This window comes from Calonectris borealis, chromosome 26, assembly GCF_964195595.1.
Source record: "Calonectris borealis chromosome 26, bCalBor7.hap1.2, whole genome shotgun sequence".
NCBI lineage: Eukaryota > Metazoa > Chordata > Aves > Procellariiformes > Procellariidae > Calonectris > Calonectris borealis.
The window spans coordinates 1178981-1199515 of NC_134337.1; the positions used below are offsets into that span (position 1 = coordinate 1178981).

Consider the following 20535-nt stretch of genomic DNA (forward strand, 5'->3'; position numbering starts at 1 on the left):
CAGGAGCAAAATTCGACTCAAGGAGATAAAATGCCTGCAGGAGGGAAACGCTGCTGCTGCTGCTGCTGCTGCTGCTGCTGCTGCTGCATGTGGCGCAGGGCGCCCTGGGTGCCCCAGTGAAGCCCCCAGCACCTCAGCGAGCTGCTGCCCCCAGCCCCAGACATGCTGCCGTCTCAGTGGGGTGGCGGAGGCTCACCCAACCCAGCCCTTTCCAGGTGGCATTCCCAAGTCCTTCATGGGAGGAGGCAGAGACTTTCGCCCGCTGCAGTGACCTCAGGTCAGCCGTGCCGGGCCCAAACCTCTCCCGCAAAACCCGCTGGCAGCCTCGCAAGGAACCGTGGTGCAGGCAGGCGGCCCGGCTTCTTGCCCAGGGGAGCCACCTCCTGCATCGGCTCCTTTTTGGCTGCGGGTCCTGGGGGCTCTGGGACATTTCCTGCTTCAGATCATTTATGGCCCAGCCCAAACCAGACTTCTGCTTTCCCGCAGGCCTGCCGCCTGCCTGCAGCCTGCCTGCACGGGTCCTCCAGCGCCTGCACCCGTGCATGAGAGCCGGGTGCTCGTGCTGGGTGACGTGGGCGATGCAAAGGGTCCCCTCTCCCCCTCCCCAGGAGCTGCCACCGCATGTCCTCCAGCAGCGCAGCTCCGAGCCGCGTCAGGCAGAAGCATGAAATCACCGCAGATTTGCAGCATCCCAGTGCCGCTGCGAAACTAGGTTAGTCGGGTTGGAGCGGTGAGCAGGAACAGTCCCTCTGCTGCTGTGGAAAGATGCCGGCTCACCAGTCCACGTGCCCAGCACCGCACCAGAGGGACAGGACGGTACTGGTCTGTTAAAGTGCACCCCACCTTCCAGTTTGCTGCTCAAATCCCAAAGCTGAGACGGTCCCGGGCTGAGCAGCACAGAGGGATGCTCCAGGCAGCCCCAGCAGCATCCCTGGGGCAGGAGGTAGGAGCTGCCACAGCCCTTCACCCTCTGCCTCTTGCAGCCTCCCACCTGGCAAGCAGCCTCACTGGGACTTAAAACAAGTTTATCTTCTTTGCTTTTTAAATGCACCCTTGTGGAAGGCCCTGCTGCGGGATGCTAGGGAAGCCAATGGGGAGGAGGGTTTGATAACCAGGATAACACGGTGCTGGGGCTTTTGGCCATCAGTGCCAGAAACCTGCAGGAACCACCAACCATGGCCAAACTCATCCCAGCAGCTCTTTCCTGACTTAAATTCTCAGTTTCTCTAGGACTTTTCTGGGTTTCCTTTCAGTTAACACAAACCTCAAAAAGGGAAGGCAATTTATGCCGCTTACTGATAAGCAGAATTTTGTGCCTGGTTGAGCCAACGGCTCCTCCAGATCCACCACGTCAGCGAGTCCCCAGGGTTTTCCTGACCTCTTCCAACGGTTCTGCAATACACGCCGCTTCCCTTTTTCATTTCCCTTTTGCGCTCATCAGCAAAGCCCGGCAGCCAAGGGGTCTCCAAGCCACGGTGCACCCAGAAACCACACCGGGGACTGCCGAGGAAGGGCACGGGGGGACAGGAGGGGAAGCAGGCAGAAATCACTCTACCACTGACCGACACAGGGGATGTCTCCTGTGGACTGAGGTTCAACACACAACTTGGCTTTATGTTTTTAAGGAATTATCAGGCTTTGATCGGAACACATGGAGAGCAATTGCTGAAGAGCTTTCGGAAGCTGCAGGCACCTCCGTCGGGGATCCCGGACCACATCACAGGAACTCAGGTGCAAAAGCCACCTGAGACATAGTTCACATGTGATGGTAGCTCTTCCTCCACGAAGGGATGGGCTGCAGGAGCCAGGAGTCACATCTGCTTTCCCCCGTGAGAGATGGGAGTGAGCACATCTCCGTGAGCACAGCACGGCCTTGCTCCCTGCCCCAAATCCTTCCCCCACCACGGCACCCGCCTCCAGGCTGCCCCCTCCAGGGGCCAACACAAAACCACCAGTGCTGTCCAAAAAAGGCCGACACATTGTGGTCCAGGATGGCTTGCCTGTGGTCCCCGATGTCCTGGCACCTGCGGCGGCATCTTCAATGCGCTGGAACACGCTCAGCTCCTTCTGCACCAGCTGCTCTCTGAAAGCAACTTTGAACGGTGGAAACATGATATTCCCTCTTCCATCTTCAACTACCTGGAGGGTCCAGCCCTCCACAGCTCCACTGCCAGGGAGAGTGGAGACCAGCCCAAGCTGCAGGCATGCAAAAGCAAGACACATCTTCCCCCCAAATTTTCGTTATGCAATGAACACAGCATCTCTGCTGTGGGAGATCATGCCCAGCCACACCGATCGCTTGGGAATGGGATTCCTCTGGGAGGCACAAAAACCCTTGCAGGCAAGATGGATTTTGTCACTACAACGGGTGGATCAGGTCTTTGCAGGCTCTCGTTCATCACTGGTTTTGCCAGGGTCCCCTCAGCATCCTGGCCAAACCACCCTGCCTCGGTGCCCTGGCTGGAAGACAAATGACCTTTCTGCCCAGCCCCACCACTTTCCAGTTGGGTTACTGGGAGAGGCGGCCAGGATCCAGCTTTTGCGGGGGCGAGCAGTGCCCCCAACTCACTCCGAGCCCCATCCTCTGCCACATGCACCTGGACATCACGTCACCTGCCATTTCAGCCATCGTCCCCTGCTCGGCCAGCACGCGGGACCTCAGGTCGCTGGCATACGCACAGAAACAACCTCAGCCTCCACGCTGCATCCACCAGCTCTGGCAAGCAGCGTGCAGAGCCAAGGTGGCCAGGCCCTGCTCCTTGCCATGGTCAGGCGGCTGTCACCCTGTCCTAGCACAGGATGACACCACTTTGATGCGATCTGCTCTCAATAAATGGCTGCTGGCTGTTTTGCAGCCCCATATCCCCAGGTGCTCACAAACAGGCCATTGCCCTGGGACCGGAGATGGCAGCGCTGAAACCCGGTGAAAGCCCCCTGGTCATCTGAAGTCATGTCTCCACCAGAACATGGTCCTCCGTGGGGCAGAGGCAGATGCCCAAAGCACCCTTGGTTGGATGGCTCCCACCAGTTCCCGGACCATCCCCAAAACCACCCAGCCTCACACTCCTGCAGGCATCTCCCGCCGTGCGGCACAGCGCTGAGTCCCTGCCGAACTCTGTCCAAGCTCCAACCTGGAGAGAAATGCAGGGTGTTTAATTCTTACCTGCAATCTCCCTGACTAGCTTCGCGCACAGCGCAGGCCGGGAGCGCCTGGCAGCCAGGAGCTTCACTTGCAAAGCCACTGCTCTTCCAGGACCTCTTCTCCGAAACAGTTAAAAAAGACCAGCCCCGCCGCACGGGCTCGCTCCGGCCCCCAGCACGCCTCGCATCACCAAGCCGAGCCATGACAGCCCCACAGATGGACACTTGACTCTGAGCACCCCACTCGGATGGGAAAAAGCCAAATTCAAGCCAAGCTTTTACATCATTTCCCTTTGACAGCAGGTCTTACAGCCCTTTGGGGCTCTAAGCATCGCAGGTCACCTACGGCACAGATCCATGGAGCCCCGTGTCCCCCTGCAGAAGGCAGCGGAGGGGACAGGCTGTCCCTGCGCGCAACACAGCCCCCCCAGGGAAGCCAGAGACCTGGGAAGGGGGGCTCCACGTAGAGCCAGGCAGGATGGAGCTACGCCAGGGCTGGCAGCAAGGAGGAAGAGCCACACAGGTTCAATAATGAGAAAATCCCGACTTCTGCCCCAAATTCTCAGCATGCTTTGGTTTCAAAACCTCTGTGCAGAGGGATCGCACTGAAGGGACCCATGTTGGCCAGACCCCACTGCCGCAGGCAGGCCAGCAGCCTGAGCTGCGCAAGCACGGTGCTGCGGGACAGGGATGGTCACCCCAGTCTCCCTCCACCCCAAAGCAGATGGTTTCACCAGCAACACCTGCAATTAACATACGTGGTCTGGCTCTGCTGCACCCCTCAGCTTGGAAATTCAACATTGCAGGCTTTCAGCGTGGTGGAAAACCCACAGGCCCCTCCTGGCCGCGCTCCTGCCGATGCTACCGCAGCTGAAACAGGCTGTGCTGCCCTCCCTGACCCCACGGGCCCTATCTCCAGGGCACTCAGTATCTCGAGAGCAAAAATGGGATCCAGGGACAAGCCTGCAGATGGCAGCCAGGCCATACGCCAGCTGACCCTGGAGCGTGGGTGATGCTGGCATGACCGACACTGCCAGTAATTCCACAAGAGCAAGGCAAGACGATGCTCTCCAGGACAGATTCATCCCACTCCCTACAATGCAGCTAATGGCTTTTTTTTTTTTGAGCATGGTATCACTGAAGCTCAGCTTCTTTCATAAAAATGAGGTTTCTCAGATGAAAGGGAAAATCCTTAGGCTTCTTTTGCTTCTTCAGCACTGCACCACAGCCTGAAACACCCTGGACAGTGACTCTGAGGCTGCACTGACCCAACACTCTGTTTGAGGCAGAGATGCACAGACACATATGAGATGCTCCCAGGAGCTCCCCAGGGACACGCAGCGCAACCCTCAACTCCAAGGTGGAGAAGGCGTCTCTGTACAAGAGCTTCAGCAATGTTTGCTCTCACCTCCATCAACTGCCTACAAATTTATTAGTGGTTGCTCTCGTTCAGGATGTGTCCGTAATGAGGCAGCATCTGACAGAGGAACAGAGATGGTGGCTCTAGAGTGACTGCTGCTGGCCCAGGCTTTGCGGTGCTGGACGTGCACAGCCCCCAACAGCATCAGCACTACTTGGTGGCAGCACAGAGTCCATAACAGAAACTCTGGAGAAAAGCAAAAGCCTCTGGATCCAAGGAAGGCACCGAGAAGGTGCCCTCCTGCGAGCTCGGAGAACGATGTGGGACAGGACTAAAGCAGAGCCATTCTGCACCGCACATCCCAAGCCAACCCTGCAACGCCGGGGCAGCAGGCAACGCCTTCGGAGGACTTCAGATCCTTTGGGACAAGGCGAAGGTCGCAGCTTAGCAGCTGCTAAGCATTGCCTTAGCATCACCCTCTTGAAGGAAACAGAAGTGGCCTCTCTGCTCTTCAGTGCACATCTCCAAACACGATGGACCCACATGAGCTGGCTACATGGTACCTGCACCCTTGGTTCTGGCTACCCAGCCTGATCGATGGCCCCAGCAATGGAACCCTGAAGACATGGAGTTTAAATCCATCCGTAACGTCTCCATGCCCCTACTCTGTCACTGCCAGCATCCATCTCCTTCCCTCCTCCTCATACAAACTCAGCGCTGGAGCAGCTTGGCCCAACTCTTGTTTCTGAGGTGGCTCGATCTCCCTTGGTCTTCTATTGAACTACAATGCTCAGGTTGTCCCCTCTTCAATCATTGCTCTGGCTTCTTAGAGACCTCCAGCCATTGCCCTGCTCTCAGCTGGATCTTCTCCCTTCCCATCCCTTCTTCCCCCAAGCACAGCATCCCAAACCAGCCATGACGCCCCAGCCAAGGCAGGGGCAGCCAGCAGCAGGGCTGGGGGTGCTTGCACCTTGCAGGACACTTGTGGTCCCACAGCACTACTGGTAGCTGTGCCGCAGGTCCGCAGCCTGGCCAGGACACATGTGGCACCTTGTGAAGACAAAGACTAGTGCTCTCCTTCCTGAGCTGGGTTTAATCAAGAAGAAGCTGCAGGGAATCTCCTAGATGAGCCTGGAAGAGGTAATTATTAAGTTCTATCATAAAAAACTCACCTGCACACACACAAAGGAGCACAGATAGGCAAGAACAGGTGGACGAACCCGAAAAACCGCTGGTCCCGCTACTTCCAGGGCAGGAGAGCCAGAGCAGGTTCCTCTACCCACGGACACAACGGCAAGTGGGGAACCCAAAGTACGGCAGGGGAGAAGCACCTTGGCATTGGACAAGACTTCTTCTGGGATGTCTATGGGAACAAACATGGTAAAACAAGAGGGATAAGGGGATAAAAAGGGTCAATAGGTTGCTGGTCAGTACGTTTGTCTGGCCATACCTTGTGCTCAACCAGCACAGCCTGTCCTGTCTTCTTATCAAACTGCATTTCTCTTTCCCTGGATAAGCGATAAGGGCCTCCATCTTCTGTGTGCATGTGTGTTTTTGGAGCAGCAACTGCTCTCCAAACCAGGGTTCAGAAGCCACTTGTCCTTGCTGCAGCAACTGGAGGGAGTGCAGGTGAGCGTGCAGCCACTGCTGAGCAGGTGGAGTGGCCACGGATGTCCTGAGGGACGACACCATGGGAGAAGGTGGCTGCTGGAGGGACCAGGAGGTCCAGACAACTGCCAGAACAACTGTGGGGTCTGAGGGTCAACTGAGCGATCTGTGTGTGTGTGTTATGGCTGGGGAACACCATGGCCACGGCGGGCAGAGCTGGCAGCCATCGGTAAAACTGAATTTAAGTGAAACCCTTACAGCCCCAAGACTGTAAAGATGAGACCAAAGTAAGTATTTAAGCTGTGCCCATAGAAACCAACTCTTCCACCTGCTGAAGCTGCTGCTCCTGAGAAGTAGAGTTAACCAGGAGAGAAAATCTGCATAATGGCAATAATTAAAAAGCACGCATAATGAAGCCCAGAGCTAGACCAATGTTGATACATTCTCCACTTTTAGAGGAAATGAGGTCTGCGTTTGTTTTTTCCATTGAAAAAAAAAACAGAACAAGAAAAATGGAGAAGCAAGCAGTGGGTGCAGGCTGTGGAAACAGAGGAGAAAGCTGGGGACAAGGACAAACCTCTCATGAGGCTGTAGCTGGTGGACTTTTGCCCAGAGAAAATACAGGAGGTTGCTCCTTGGCCATCCGTCCATGGCTCTGAGCCTGCACAGCCATCGGCTTCCAGTGGATGTGTTGTTCATCCCACTAAGGCAGCGAGCACCCACCACCAGATCCATCAGGCACAGATGCCAAGTTTTGAGCTCGTACCTGGCCTGACTCTGCCCATTCCCACCAGGCCCTCGGGTACCGGCTCCTCCCTCAGACCTCTGCTAAGCACATGAGGACACGGAGTCCCACCACATCTTCTCAAGTAGCACCTGGCTTTCACTGCAGGGGTAAAGGCTGATCACTGAAGAGTTAACGAAGTGGTGATACATCCATACGGGACCTCTCAGGCAAGGGGCACCAGAGCAGAGACCAGCAGTTACTATAAGGACCAGACAGAGAAATAAAGCCCCTGCTGAGCTCACCATAGCCTGGTAGTCCTTGGTTCTTCAAAGCTATATCAATCTCCAAGACTGCCTTGCTTTGAAAGACCAGGGATCTCCAATCCAGGCTGCCCAAGGCTCATGCTACCCTTTAACTTTGCAGTCTTACTGATGTTTACGTTCTTGCTGGGGCTGCCTTTTAACTTTGTGCTCTTTAATTAAAAAAAAAAATATTACAACACTCCTTAATTAGCAGGTGTTTGCTACGTCTGGACCTCGGGTTATGCTGAAGGGGGATTCAAGGACTATGCTTGGGTTTTTCAGGATGCGCCAGTGCTCCTGCCCGGCAGAGAGCACCCACACCGCGGGACACGCATGGCTGGGCAGATGCTTCCACGCCCAGCTCAACTCCAGCACCTGCACACGCCTGTGCCCAGGAAAGCCTGGCTGGGGGCACGGCAGTCCCAAAACCCATCACCTGGGTGCAGCGTGATGCCGGCGCGCATCAGCCCTAGGATGGGACAGTTGCTCTTCTCAGCCATGCCAGCAACAGCCCCGGCAAGGACACTCCAGCGAGCCGTAAGCATGGGTGTCCCCTGCACCAGGGACAACTGGCCTCTGACCCCTGGTTTGGAGACCAGTTCCTGGTGCTCAGACCCTCCAAACACACACATGCACGCAGAAGATAGAGGCCCTTGCCAAGGGAAAGAGTTAGAAATGTAGTTTGATAAGACCGGACAGACTGCGTTGGTTGAGCACAGGGCACGGCCAGACAAACATACTGACCAGCAGCCTGTTGACACACAATGGACACTTTTTATTCCCTTATCCCTCTGTTTTCCCATGTTTGTTCCCATAAATGTCCCAGAAGTCTTGTGCAATGCCAAGGTGCTTCTCCCCTGCTGTACTTTGGGTTCCCCACCATGCCTCCGAGCCAGGGCAGGAATGGTTCAGAGACATGCCACAATGGTGGTGTTTTTTTTTTTAAGGCAGCTTGAGCATGGCACAGAGTATCCCACCAGGCTCGGTCCCTCTCCCGGCATCCCCAGAGCCCCAGAGTCCTGCAAACCCTCATCCTGGGCTGGGCAGTAACGCACAACGGCTCTTCGGGCAAAACCCAGAGTGCAGGCAAGATCCTGCTGCCCCCCATACACAGGGACGACACTTGGAGCAGGCCAAGTGGCTTTACCCACGTGGGCTGCGCGGAGCATCTCTGGACTGAACAGCACCGCAGCAAGCCAGGGGCTGGTGCCGAGGATGCCGGGCTCAGTACATCCACACCTGGTGCGCACACCCAGCCGCAGGCCGGATCCTGGAGCACCCAAGGGGGCCAGCTCATGGCTCTGCAACGCGCTGCTCTTCAGGGCACGCAGATGGGTTTGTTTGGGGTTTCTTGCCAAGCGGGAGGGAGATGGTGCCACTGCCCGCCTGGATGACCCCGGTCATCCTTCAGACCTGCTTACGTTTCTGCTCTGGACAACGCGACTCACACTCAGGCATCACTTGTCCGTATTGGGACCAGTGTCCTTACTGGGATTAGTGTCTGTATTGGGACCAGTACTGTTTAATATCTTCATCAATGACATAGACAGTGGGATCGAGTGCACCCTCAGCAAGTTTGCAGATGATACCAAGCAGAGTGGTGCGGCTGACATGCTTGAGGGATGGGATGCCAGAGGCACCTGGACAGGCTGGAGAAGTGGGCCCGTGTGAACCTCATGAGGTTCAACAAGGCCAAGTGCAGGGGCCTGCACCTGGGTCGGGGCAACCCCTGGTATCAACACAGGCTGGGGGATGAAGGGATTGAGAGCAGCCCTGCCGAGAAGGACTTGGGGGTACTGGGGGAGGAAAAGCTGGACATGAGCCGGCAATGTGCGCTCGCAGCCCAGAAGACCAACTGTATCCTGGGCTGCATCAAAAGAAGCATGGCCAGCAGATCAAGGGAGGTGATTCCACCCCTCTGCTCTGGTGAGACCCCCCCTGCAGTACTGAGTCCAGCTCTGCAGCCCCCTGCACAGCAAAGACATGGACCTGTTCAGAGGGGTCCAGAGAAGGCCACAAAAATGATCCGGGGGATGGAACACCTCTCCTATGAAGGAGGGCTGTTTAACCTGGAGAAGAGAAGGCTCCGGTGAGACCTTACTGCAGCCTTTCAATACTTAAAAGGAACTTATAAGAAAGACGGGGACAGACTTTCTAGTGGGGCCTGTAGCAATAGGACAAGGGGTAATGGTTTTAAACTAAAAGAGGGTAGATTCAGACTAGATATAAGGAAGACATTTTTTACGATGAGGGTGGTGAGACACTGGAACAGGTTGCCCAGAGAGGTCGTAGATGCCCCATCCCTGGAAACATTCAAGGTCAGGTTGGACGGGGCTCTGAGCAACCTGATCTAGTTGAAGATGTCCCTGCCCATGGCAGGGGGGTTGGACTAGATGACCTTTGAAGGCTCCTTCCAATCCAAACCCCTCTATGATTCTATGATCCTGGAAAAAAACACTGTCCATTTTTTCTTGGCTCATGCTGACAGAGCTTGCGGCAGCAAGACAAGACCGTACCCCAGCCAGCTCCTTCTCCTCTTCCAGAAACATGGAGAAACGCCCCCCAAAAACCTACCGCCTTTTGTGTTATGTATCTCAGGTGCAACAGAAGCAGCTGTCGAGGGCCCAGACTCTGCATCTGGAGGCAGAATGATCACCCAGCACAAGGGCCCACGTTCCCCTCTCACCCCATCCTGGCCCTGCCAGACCCCACGCAAGGGGGGTCCAGAGTTACTGGGAGAGGCAGCGTGCCAGGCAGTCTGCCAGGTAGACTGGTGAAAATGCATCAGAACAAGATCTCCTTGCTTCTCTCTCAGCATCTCCACCAGCACCTCTCTTCTCTACCTCCCCAGCAATCCTTGGAGACCTTGCAGGACCTGATGATGCCGACTCCCCTCCCAGGTTCAGGCACCCAAGTGCATCCTGTAGGGATGGGTCAGCCGGCCAGCGGAGGGGGACCGTGGCTCCCCAGGGACGAGTGGAAGCAAGCACTGAGCTCTGCGGTCCTTTAGCCGCTGTCGGGATGCACTTCCACTGGCAGCGTGGTCGGACGCCTGGCCAGCTGCCACGGCATCCATCATCCTACCTGACGCTGACGTGGTTTCCTCTTGCAGCATTGATTGGAATCACTTTCTGAGCAGGGCTCAAGCGCGGGCTGCCCCAGGCCCCCCCACCACGCAGGTCCGACACCCTGGCACCCAGTCTTTGCAGCTCCGCTCCCTTGGAAGGCTCTCTAGCGCAGGTGGAAGATGTGTGATGTTGAAACAAAAGCAGCAAAACACCCTCTTTTTCTAAACACGTCCTGCACTGACGGGTTTGAGGCCCAGCACTCATTGAGGGGCTCCTGACGCCCTCAAGTCTCACCCTCGTCACCTCCTGACTGGGGAAAAGGCAGCTAAAAGCCCATCAGCTTCAGCTTAAAACCAAGACCAGATGCGTTTTACAGCCTTTCACCCCTCCTTGCACACAGGACTTCAAGCTTCAGCTCCTGACAGCCAGGGAAAAAAAAATGAGCCCTGAAAAATAAAAAGCCCAGGCAGGTGACCCAGGAGGAGTCATCCCTCCCATCCCTCCCATCCATCCCATCCCTCCCATCCATCCCTGGCACAGCCACAGCTCTGGGCTGCTGTAGGAAACCACCAATCTTCCAGGCAACCGGATTCCATTTTTCAGCCAGGTGCAGCTAAAAATCCTGGAACACAAGGACGGCACCAAGCCCCCCAGAGCAGCTCCAGCCCCAGCGCCCGCATTGCTCTGTGGGCTGGGGGAGGATCACCCGCAGCCACGGAGATTTCTTGGGAGATCCCTCCAACAATGCTGAAATCCAATACTTTTCAGTTCAGGTTTTTGCCCTCCCCAAAGCCCAAATCACAGCTATTTCCCCTTCTAAAGCTCCCATTATGTCACCTTAAAGACAGACGGCTCAAACGCTTCTCGTGCAGTTCCTGTTGAGTGAGGATTTTCTGTGGTTTTTAGCTGTCCCTGACAAGTCCTTACGACGTTTTCTTGAAGATCAGTGCCTCTTTTCTGTGTGCATCTGCCACAAAATCTGAACTTTCCAAATAACTTCACAGACAGAGGCAAAACTGCAGCAGAGACTGAGCCTGACTGCCCTGCAAGGGTGTTAAATACCCCACCACAGAGGTACCACCTCCTGATGCACGAGCAGACCATGAAGCCAGCTTCAGCCCACACACAGAGAGCTTCCCTCGAGAGCTGCTGTAATTTCTGGATGTCCCTTTTCCCTACACCAGCAATACTGGCTAAGTCTTGCTGCACGGGTCTTGCAGGCGGGGTCTTACACACAGCAAAATGGCCAAGTATGAAGCGTTTAGCTGCAGAAGCAGGAACCCCACCGAAGCTCATGCTGAGCCCCATCTGCTGCAGACACGGCTGGGAGAGGAGAAGGCACGTGGGGAAAGGGGAGCCGGGCTGGCAAAAGAGTCGTTGCAAGAGGATGAGGACATCCCCAGCAACTTCCAGCCCCGTGCAGGCAAAACAGCCCAGCAAGTTTGGGATAAAGCTCTGTCACTCTTTAAAGCTTATCCGGTTACTTAAAAACGCACCAAATTATTTTTCCATTTTTAATGTAGCCTGTGTTGCTATTAACAGGCTAGCAGTGCGTGGTGGGTCCAGAGCAGGACTAGCCCTCATATGGCACCGCCGTGTCCCACTCTGACATGGGACTGCAAAAGAGGACCATTAAACATGCAAACAGCAGGGATGAAGTCACCCCAAAGAGGATTGGTGCTCACCGTCACTGTCCCAGAGCCACGAAGATCCCTGTCCCCCAAGGCTGGTGTGGGTCTGCTGGGAGAACCAGCATGAGACCTGAGCACCAAGCGGTGACTGCCAGCAAAATGGCTCGAAAGCAGGAACACCGCTGTCTCCGGGGTGAAAAGCATTTTAGGGTGTCCTCCCTCTGCCCCTGGGCACTTCAGGAAGGACGTTTTCGTCCCTGCAGCGCCCAGCACCAAGGGAAACCCTCCCAGGGAGCAAAGCTGCAGCGCAACAAAGCCTCCAAATTAGCTGCAAAATCACCTTTGACAGCCCAGCAGCTTTCAGCGCCCCGAGCGAGCAGAAATAACTCGCTTTGCTGTGGAGCCGAGGCACCGAGTGAAGCAACGTGCACAGACGAGGGGGGCCACAGGGGAACCGGGACAGCCGGAGGATCTGCATCCACCTCCCTCCATGAAACCCCTGGGAGCAACAGCCCAAACCTGCCCCTTCAGGATCTGCCCAGCAGCGGCTCCCACCTCGCAGCGTCACATCTGGAGAGGGTGAGAATAACCCAAAAACCAAGAGGGGAGACTCCGCCAAGCATCTCCATGGGTGAAACCACGCCCTGGGCTTCAGGATCCAGAGCTCCCATCTCCTGCTCCACTGCCGGGATCCACGGACCCTGCAGTGCAGGATGAGCAGTACAGCCAGTGAGAGGCCGGGGTCGAAGGGTCCCCGGGGCGGGTGTCGCTGCCCTGTTCGGGTGCAAAGCTCGTGCTGCTGCAGCAGCACCCTGGCACCATGGAACGCTGCCGCTGAGGGATGCTGGCCGAGGAAGGGATGGATGTCGCAAGACAAATAACCTCCTACACCGGTCACCGAGCAAAAAACCCTCGTGGCACTGAGCCTGGCAGGGTCGTCACGAGGCCCCACCTGCGCGTCCCTCAGCGGCAGCAGGGCCCAGCGATGACAAAGCGCCCGCTGCGAAGGGGACGAGGGCAGGAGCTTCCCCCGGCTCCCAGGGCCGAGGCACCCGCAATCCTGGGCAGCAGCAGCCACCCACGGGGACCAGCCGCTGCCCCGAAACCGGCAGCTCCCCAGCGGCGGACCCCCGGCCGGGAAGGGCAGGCAGGTGCCAGGATCCTGCCCGGGGCCTGCTCCGGCAGCGGCCCCCGAGCCGCCGCGCTCAGCGCCGGGGATGCGGTGAGCGAACACCGGGGTTTGCCCGGGCCCTCCCGGTGCTGCCGGGCCTGCACCCCGCACCCCCCACTCCCCAAATGCATTTCCGGGCTGGGGTGCGATAGGGCGGAGCAATTCTGGGGAGCAACCGGGGGTGTGCAAGACGGGGGTGCGGCGAGGGGCGCGCACGATGGGTGCAATGGTGGGGTGCAAGGCTTGGGAGCAACGAGGTGGGGTGCAATACGGATGCAACGGGGGGTGCAATGAGCAGGGGTGCAACCCAGGGGGTGGGTGCACAGCCGAGCCCCCCGCAGCGGCACCGCTGGGCCCGGGGTCCGCGCTGGGGCCATACCGGGGCGCTGCCCGGAGGGGTGGGGGAGGGGCAGCCGGCGCTCACCGCGATCACGTTGACGAAGGTGGTCTTGCCCGAGTACTGCAGCCCCACCAGGGTCAGCTCCATCTCCTCCTTCCAGAACAGCGCCCGGAACCAGTCCAGCAGCTTGTTGAAGAGCGCCAGCATGGTGCCGGGCCGGGCCGCTCCGCGCCGAGCCGAGCCGAGCGGGGCCGAGCAGGGCCGGGCCGGGGCCGAGCGGGGCCGAGCCGAGCCGGGGCGGGGCCGAGCGGGGCCGAGCAGGGCCGAGGCGAGCCGAGCGGGGCCGAGCGGGGCCGAGCAGGGCCGAGCGGGGCCGGGGCGGGGCCGAGCCGAGCGGAGCCGAGCAAGGCCGAGCCGCGCGGGGCCAGCCGGCGCGGGGCGGATCAGAGCCGAGCCGAGCCGAGCGGGGCCGGGCCGAGCCGATCGAGGCCGAGCCGGGCCGAGCCGCCGCCGCCGCCCCGGTATTGTCCGCGCGCCGCGCGCCCTCCTGCCGCACCGCCGCGCGCCGCCCCGTGCCCCGCGCGCGCCGGGTGGGGCCCGCGCGCCGCCCGGCGCCACTGCCGCCCCCTGCCGGGTGGGAGGACCCCCGGCACCAGGTACGGTACCTCCGGTACGGCCCGGCCTGGCCTGACACCCTGCACCCCGGACACCCAGCACCCTGCGCCCAGCACCCCCAGCACCCCCAGCACCCTGCACACCTGCACCCCAGTACCCCCACACCCTGCACCTTGCACCTGCAGCACCCAGCACTTCTGCACCCCTGCATCCAGCAGCACCAGCACCCTGCACCCCTGCACTCTTCACCCCTGCACCCCCAGCACCCCCTGCACCCCTGGCATACATGCATACTGCGCCCCCAGCACCCACTGCACCCAGCAGCCCTGCACTCGCCCACCCTGCATGCTGACACCCAGCACCTCTATACACCCTGCACCCCCAGCACCGCCAGTTCCCCTGCACTGATCACCCCCTACACCCTGCACCCCTGCACCCTCAGTACCCATAGGAGTTTTGCAGCCCCAGCACCACTGCACCCTGGACCCCTCGACCATGCACCCCTGGACCCCTGTGCCCTGCAACCCCCCCACCCAAACCATCCCTGTGCCCAGCACCCCTGTGCCCCCAGCACCTCTGCACCCTGCACCCAGCAGCCCTTGCACCTTCCTGAGTCCTGTGCTTTCTGCACCCAGCACCCCCCACACCCCCATCACCCCCTGTGCCCTTTTGCACCCGGTGACCGCTGCACCTGGCAGCCTGCACTGGCTGGCACATATCCTGCACCCTGGGACGGAGCCTCCAACTGCCCCCTCCAACCATGCCAGCTGGACAGACCCCCAATCCTGCAACCTTACGTGTCTCCTCCAGCTCCCCCATACACCTCGGGGTCCCACAGCAGCCCGTGGGGTAGCTCCCCTGCCCTCCGGCCCCGCTCCATCCCACGCTATGGTCCCCCTGTTATCACCTGCCTGAGATCACCTGCCACAGCAGGAAAAAAAGTGCCTGGCCAGTGGCCAAGGCAGCTTGGGTGGCCACTCCTCTGCCATGGGTGCCCATTCCTCAGGGCTGGTGGAAGCAGCCATGCGGAAGTGCTGGACACTCCCGAAGGACGATGCGGCAGCATGACACCAGCGGTGGCGAGGGTGAGGTCCCAGCAGGGACCCCAGCTCCCGAGACTCAGCGGACGCTAACAGGAGAGATGAGGGTGACCTGGAGGTCCAGCCCCGTGGGAGGTGCACCGTGGTGCGAGGGGACCTCATGGGCACGAAGGGGACCTTGTGCATCTGCTGTTTTCTTTTCAGTCATGGGACAATCACTGGTTTTGTGGATTTGGAGGGTGGCACTTTGCCCTTGAGCCTCAATTTCCCCAGGTAATGGGCTGCTTTCGTATTTCAACCCAGTGCTTTCATTTCCCAAGACAAGACCTCTGCAGAGCCGGGAGCCGAGCAATGTCACAAGAGCTGGTGAGCAATTTTCCACATGCAGAACAAGACACAATCCAAAGGCATGACTTTCTCAAGGGATGTTTCTATAAGACGTTTATACAACCTGCTGTGACATCAGCCTTTAGAGATCAGGTTGGGCCCTGCAGCCTCGAAACCCCCTCACTTTCACCCAGCTAAGCTCGGCTGGGTTGCAAGGGGACGCTAAGCTGCCTCTGCACTCTAGGTACTTGTGTTGGCTGTGCTGTCGCCCTGCTTTGCCCTTCCACATTGATGCGGAGCGCTCAGGGCAATCTGCTGCTGGTCACGCTGGCCGGCTGTGCAATGCCAACAAGACTCGGTTACATCCAGGCTGGATTTGAGCCAGTCCTAAAGCGAGGGCTGACACACGGGGGCCTTTGCAATTCCCTTACACCGTGGTGGAGAGGCAGGACCTTTATTCCAGCAGTTGTTGGGGACAGCCTGTGTGCAGAGTAGGTTGCTCATGCTCCCACAAGAGACGAGGATGCTGAGAGCTCACTGCTGGGGCTGCCTGGCTGCCTGAGATAAACGTGTATCCACAGAAAATAGAGAAATTGAGCCGTGGTTGGATCTGCTTCACAGTGGCTATCTCGCAGCCCGTGACAATTAATGGTGGGAAAGTGCTGTAAGTCACTGCGAAGCTGCCTTTGTTTTTGGAGACAGAAACATTTTGTTTTCAGCAATGCTGCAGCCTGCTAAAGTTCCCCGTGCTCTCGAAGGGAGGCCTAAGGAAGCAGGAATGTTGTTGCTTTCTGTAATTGCTCCGTTGTAGCTCTTCAAACCAGTGAAAAATTCATCGTCCCCCAATTCTTGTGTGTAATTTCTGCCTGAAGATGTTTTTTTTCAACAGATTTCAGCCCAGGGAATGTCCCTACACCAGTCTGGGGCTTCCCAGCCAAAACGCCTGTGGCATTCAAGTTGTTAGCAGAGATTGCCTCCTGATAGCACGTGTGTTACTGCAGTCCCTGCCAGAGAAACTCTGTCCATCCAGTGCTCAAACAGATGCTCATAGCAGAGATAGGAGCTGGGTGAGTCCATCCCCACGCTGGGAGAGACATGAGCAAATGAGAAAAAAAGACCCTTTTCATGTACTGGCTCCCCTCTGCCCATCCCCATTTCCCTTATCCCCAGCAAGGGAAGGGTCTCACGCCAGCCCTGGCGGGTTTGGAGACATCTGGCTGTTTCCAGCTGGTTTGAACCGGGGAGTCCCAAGCTCTGCTCCCTGCAGTGGAGCCATGGTGGCACATGCAGGGATGCACGAGCCAGATCTGGTCCCCATGGCTGCACCGCTGCAGCGCTGTCCCCCATTGTGTCACCCTGTGGTCTCCATGCCAGGAGTGTGGGACTGGGCAGAGTGTCTTGTGCAAGAGCCAGCACCGCTCCAGGACCTCTCCAGACAAGAGCATATTTGAAATTCCCAGAAGGTTTTGATGTGGTTGCTCAACCAAGTTCCTTAAAGAAACTGAATTCTCAGGCTGTGCTCTATGTTAATGTGGGGTAACGGATGGCTTATTCTCCGTGTTCCCCCATCTCACGGTTTAACCACTGGGTTACCAAAGACCAGCACAAACAGATGTCACTCCTGTGCCCCACAGTGTCCCCAGTGCTCCCAGCCACCAGGTCAACCCGTCCCTCTGGTGCTGGGTGGGGTGCTACTGGGTGAACCTTATCTTCTGTGGGGTCCCACCTGCTGCCAGTGCTCTCACGAGGCCTCCGTGAGCTCCTGGGACCCCAGTGCTGCCCTTGAAATATCAAAGCATGCCTTGAAATTTCTCCTTTCTGGGTGATGGCTTGGTCATTGATTATTTGGAGTCCATGAGAATGCTGCTGGAGACTCGTCTGTGGTTACATTGCTTACCTGAGTGGAGAGCCCTTACTGAATACCCAAAATGCTGGATTTTGGCACATCCTACCCGAAAGCCCTGCTCTTCCAAGAAGCTGGCTGGAGCGGTGCCCTGCTGCAGCCTGCAGTGGTGTGCTATGTTCGATGGGGATGTCGTGCAATGCACTGGCACTCTCCATCAGCTGCAATGAATTTGGAGCACCTTGGGTCTCCTTGCCACCAGCAATGCCTGTGTGTGTGTCGTGGTTTAACCCCAGCCGGCAACAAAGCACCATACAGCTGCTCGCTTATTCTCCCCCGGTGGGATGGGGGAGAGAATTGGAAGAGTAAAAGTGAGAAAACTCATGGGTTGGGATAAAGACAGTTTAATAAGTAAAGCAAAAGCCACGCATGCAAGCAAAACAAGGAATACATTCACTACTTCCCATCGGCAGGCAGGTGTTCAGCCATCTCCAGGAAAGCAGGGCTCCATCACACCTAACGATTACTTGGGAAGACAAACGCCATCACTCCGAACGTGTCCCCCCTTCCTTCTTCCCCCAGCTTTATATGCTGAGTATGACGTCATATGGTATGGGATACCCCTTTGGTCAGTTGGGGTCAGCTGTCCCAGCTGTGTCCCCTCCCAGCTTCTTGTGCACTTCCCACCTACTCGCTGGTGGGGTGGGGTGGGAAGCAGAAAAGGCCTTGACTCTGTGCAAGCCCTGCTCAGCAATAACTAAAACATCCCTGTGTTATCAACGCTTTTCAGCACAAATCCAAAACTTAGCCCCATACCAGCTACTATGAAGAAATTTACCTCTATCCCAGCCAAAACCAGCACAGTGTGCCACTGCGGTGATGTGCACCACATGGTCACCATGTTTTTTTCTCCCATCCTAGGCAACCTCCAGCCTGGTGAGTTGTTGCAAGTGTAGGAAATGGATTACCAGCCTGGGAAACCCCAGGCCAAAATTACAGTCATGTGGAGAAAGGGCGTTACCTGAACCCTGGGCAGGACCTGGCCTGCTAGGGACATGGTTCAGAGGAGTCTGCAGCCCAGGGACCCCAGCACCAGGTCCCTGACCCGTCGTCTGGGCTGCATCTCCAGCAAAGCCATGAGGAGGAAAAAGGCAGCTGGGTCCATGCTGGGGTTTTAAGGGAGGGGAATGAGGAACAGGAGGAACCTCGGCCTGCTGAAACCCCTGGCCAAGCTCAGGGGCTTAATCTCAGCCCAGGGCACAGGGAGACGTGAGATTTTGGAGTGATTCCTTTCCTTTGCCTGCTGGGCACCCCATGGTCTTTAGGGACAGGGTGAAGCAGTTTCCCAGGACATAGGTATAAGCCTGACACAGCCAGACCAGATCAAACACCCTACTTCACCCCTGACATGGGGTGAGCCGTGGGATGATGTTTTGCAATAACGCAGGCAATAGCCCAGCATAGCCCCGAGCAGTGCTTGGGAAATAAATACAGGGAGGATGGAGAGATACTCAGATACTACAGTGGTAATGGCCTGATTAGTGTTTTGAACAGATAGAGCTGGTAGAAATTGAGATGAGAGACAGGAAAACTGCTTAACTCATAATCATAATCTGCATCACACAGCTGAACTGGCAAAACTCCCAGCACCCAATGTAGAATCTGAGAGGGGGTGACGACTCCCCCTGCCTGGCCACCGGTCCCAGTGCAGCTCCTGCGTGCTGTGGGAGACCCTCAACGCAGCTCTCACTGCAAGCCTGCCCTAACAACTCTCCTCTTGATAATAAACTGAAAGCATGAGAAAAATGGTGCATGTCCTGCTGTCCAGGGACCACGGGGAAAGACCGTACCTTGGTGCAGATTGCAGGCTCTTCAAGTTCCCCTGCCTGATGGCAATGTGGGAGGAAAGATTCGGGAAGAAGGATGCCGTGGGCCCGGTGAATAAAGCCTGTCTCAGATGAGCTCAAAACTTCCATCGGTGGCTTCAGAGACACCATCAAAGGCAACAGCGTGACATAAAATTAACTGAGAAGGCAAAGTCCTGAGCCATGCTTTGATCTTCAGGGGCCTTGTGGAGGCTCTGTGGCCTCTCCTAGAGCCCAGGCATCACGCAGGAGCCCCGCAGAGACCAAGATCCCCCCAGCAGTGCCCGGCTGGGCAGGCTTAATGGCACAAGGAAGGGTTAAGCCAGCGGCCGGTGCAGGGAGATTGCTCTGCCAGGGTGATCCAGATGCTGTAGGTGGAAGGACGTTACTTCAGATCTGGGTTTTTTCCTGCTGTGGGGTCAGGGAGTGGGTTTGTTCCTGATGCCATGGGAGGGGGCTGTGCTAGCAGAGGTTCTCTCACTGTCACTTTTCCAACCATTCTCTAAGACATTTCTCCAAAAGGATTTGCTCCTTGCAGTGAGCAGATGATTCAACATGGGTTTATTGTGCTATAGCAAGTTCCCTGGCAAGTACTGTATCTGGAGAGTCTGCAAACACATGAGAACGACTAATACGGACTACCACGGCTCAGCAATACACGATAATTTCTGTAATATTGAGTATTTCTGCACAGTGGGACATGCCTGGTCTGCCCCTGGGTCTGCTACTTATGCCCAGTGAGATTAGGGAGAAAAAAATGACTTTGGCTCACTGTCCATCCTTGGACAAAGCTGATTCACTTGCTTACTTACTGCTTTTATAGAGAGTAAATGGAGAGGGGCAGGAGAAGAGCAAGAAGAGGAGCAGTGAGGGTGGGATTCTGGCGCAGGGGACACAGACCTGAGGACCCCCCCTCCTGGACTGATGGACTGATGACAAGACAGGAGAACTGCCGAGTTAAGGATGAAAATTCTCTTTTTATTCGATCATTTATCCTCCCAAGAGATCCACAGAGCCTGAACAACAGGCACTAGGGCAAAAACATTGGGCAGCCATTCAACTGCATTTTGGGAACCCTCAGAGTGGTGGAGGGGAGTCCATGCACACAGCCCTGATCTGGGGATGCTCCAGGAGCCAAGGCAAGGTCAGTCTCTCTCAGCAAGAGGATTTACGCTTTTTTCCCTGAATCTCACCCACTGAGCAGGCCACATCAGGGCTTGTGGGCATGGGCAGGCGCAGGCTGGGCAGCCCTCAGGTCCTTATCAGTCCTGACTGCCCAACAGGGTGTGCAACGCCCATCAGCTGAGGTCCAGTTTTGAATAGTTTTAAAGTATTTTACAGAATATTTCCATCTCCATGCTTTGTGCCAAAATGTTTCTCTTTCTTCTTCCTTTTTTTCCCCTGAACTTATCAGTGAAAAAAACCTAAATATTATTTTATTCTGATTTCAGCAAAAAACCAAGAATGCAAAACCCCCACCCTTGTGCAACAAAAGGC

General features: G+C 56.9%; 1 protein-coding gene and 1 long non-coding RNA gene across 2 annotated transcripts in view; one reads left to right on the plus strand and one right to left on the minus strand.

Annotated features, from left to right (window-relative positions):
- Positions 1-13642, minus strand: part of ARL8A (ARF like GTPase 8A) — a 21233-nt gene extending 7591 nt beyond the window's left edge. The window contains exon 1 of the mRNA XM_075174374.1: positions 13433-13642. Within this exon, the coding sequence (XP_075030475.1) occupies positions 13433-13555 (123 nt within the window). The 5' untranslated portion in view covers positions 13556-13642. The remainder of the gene's footprint in view (positions 1-13432) is intronic.
- LOC142093313 (uncharacterized) lies at positions 12985-19460 on the plus strand. The gene is made up of 3 exons (XR_012677375.1): positions 12985-13059; positions 14970-15369; positions 16220-19460. It is a non-coding gene; the product is annotated as an uncharacterized LOC142093313 (long non-coding RNA).
- Positions 19461-20535: the final 1075 nt, after the last annotated feature.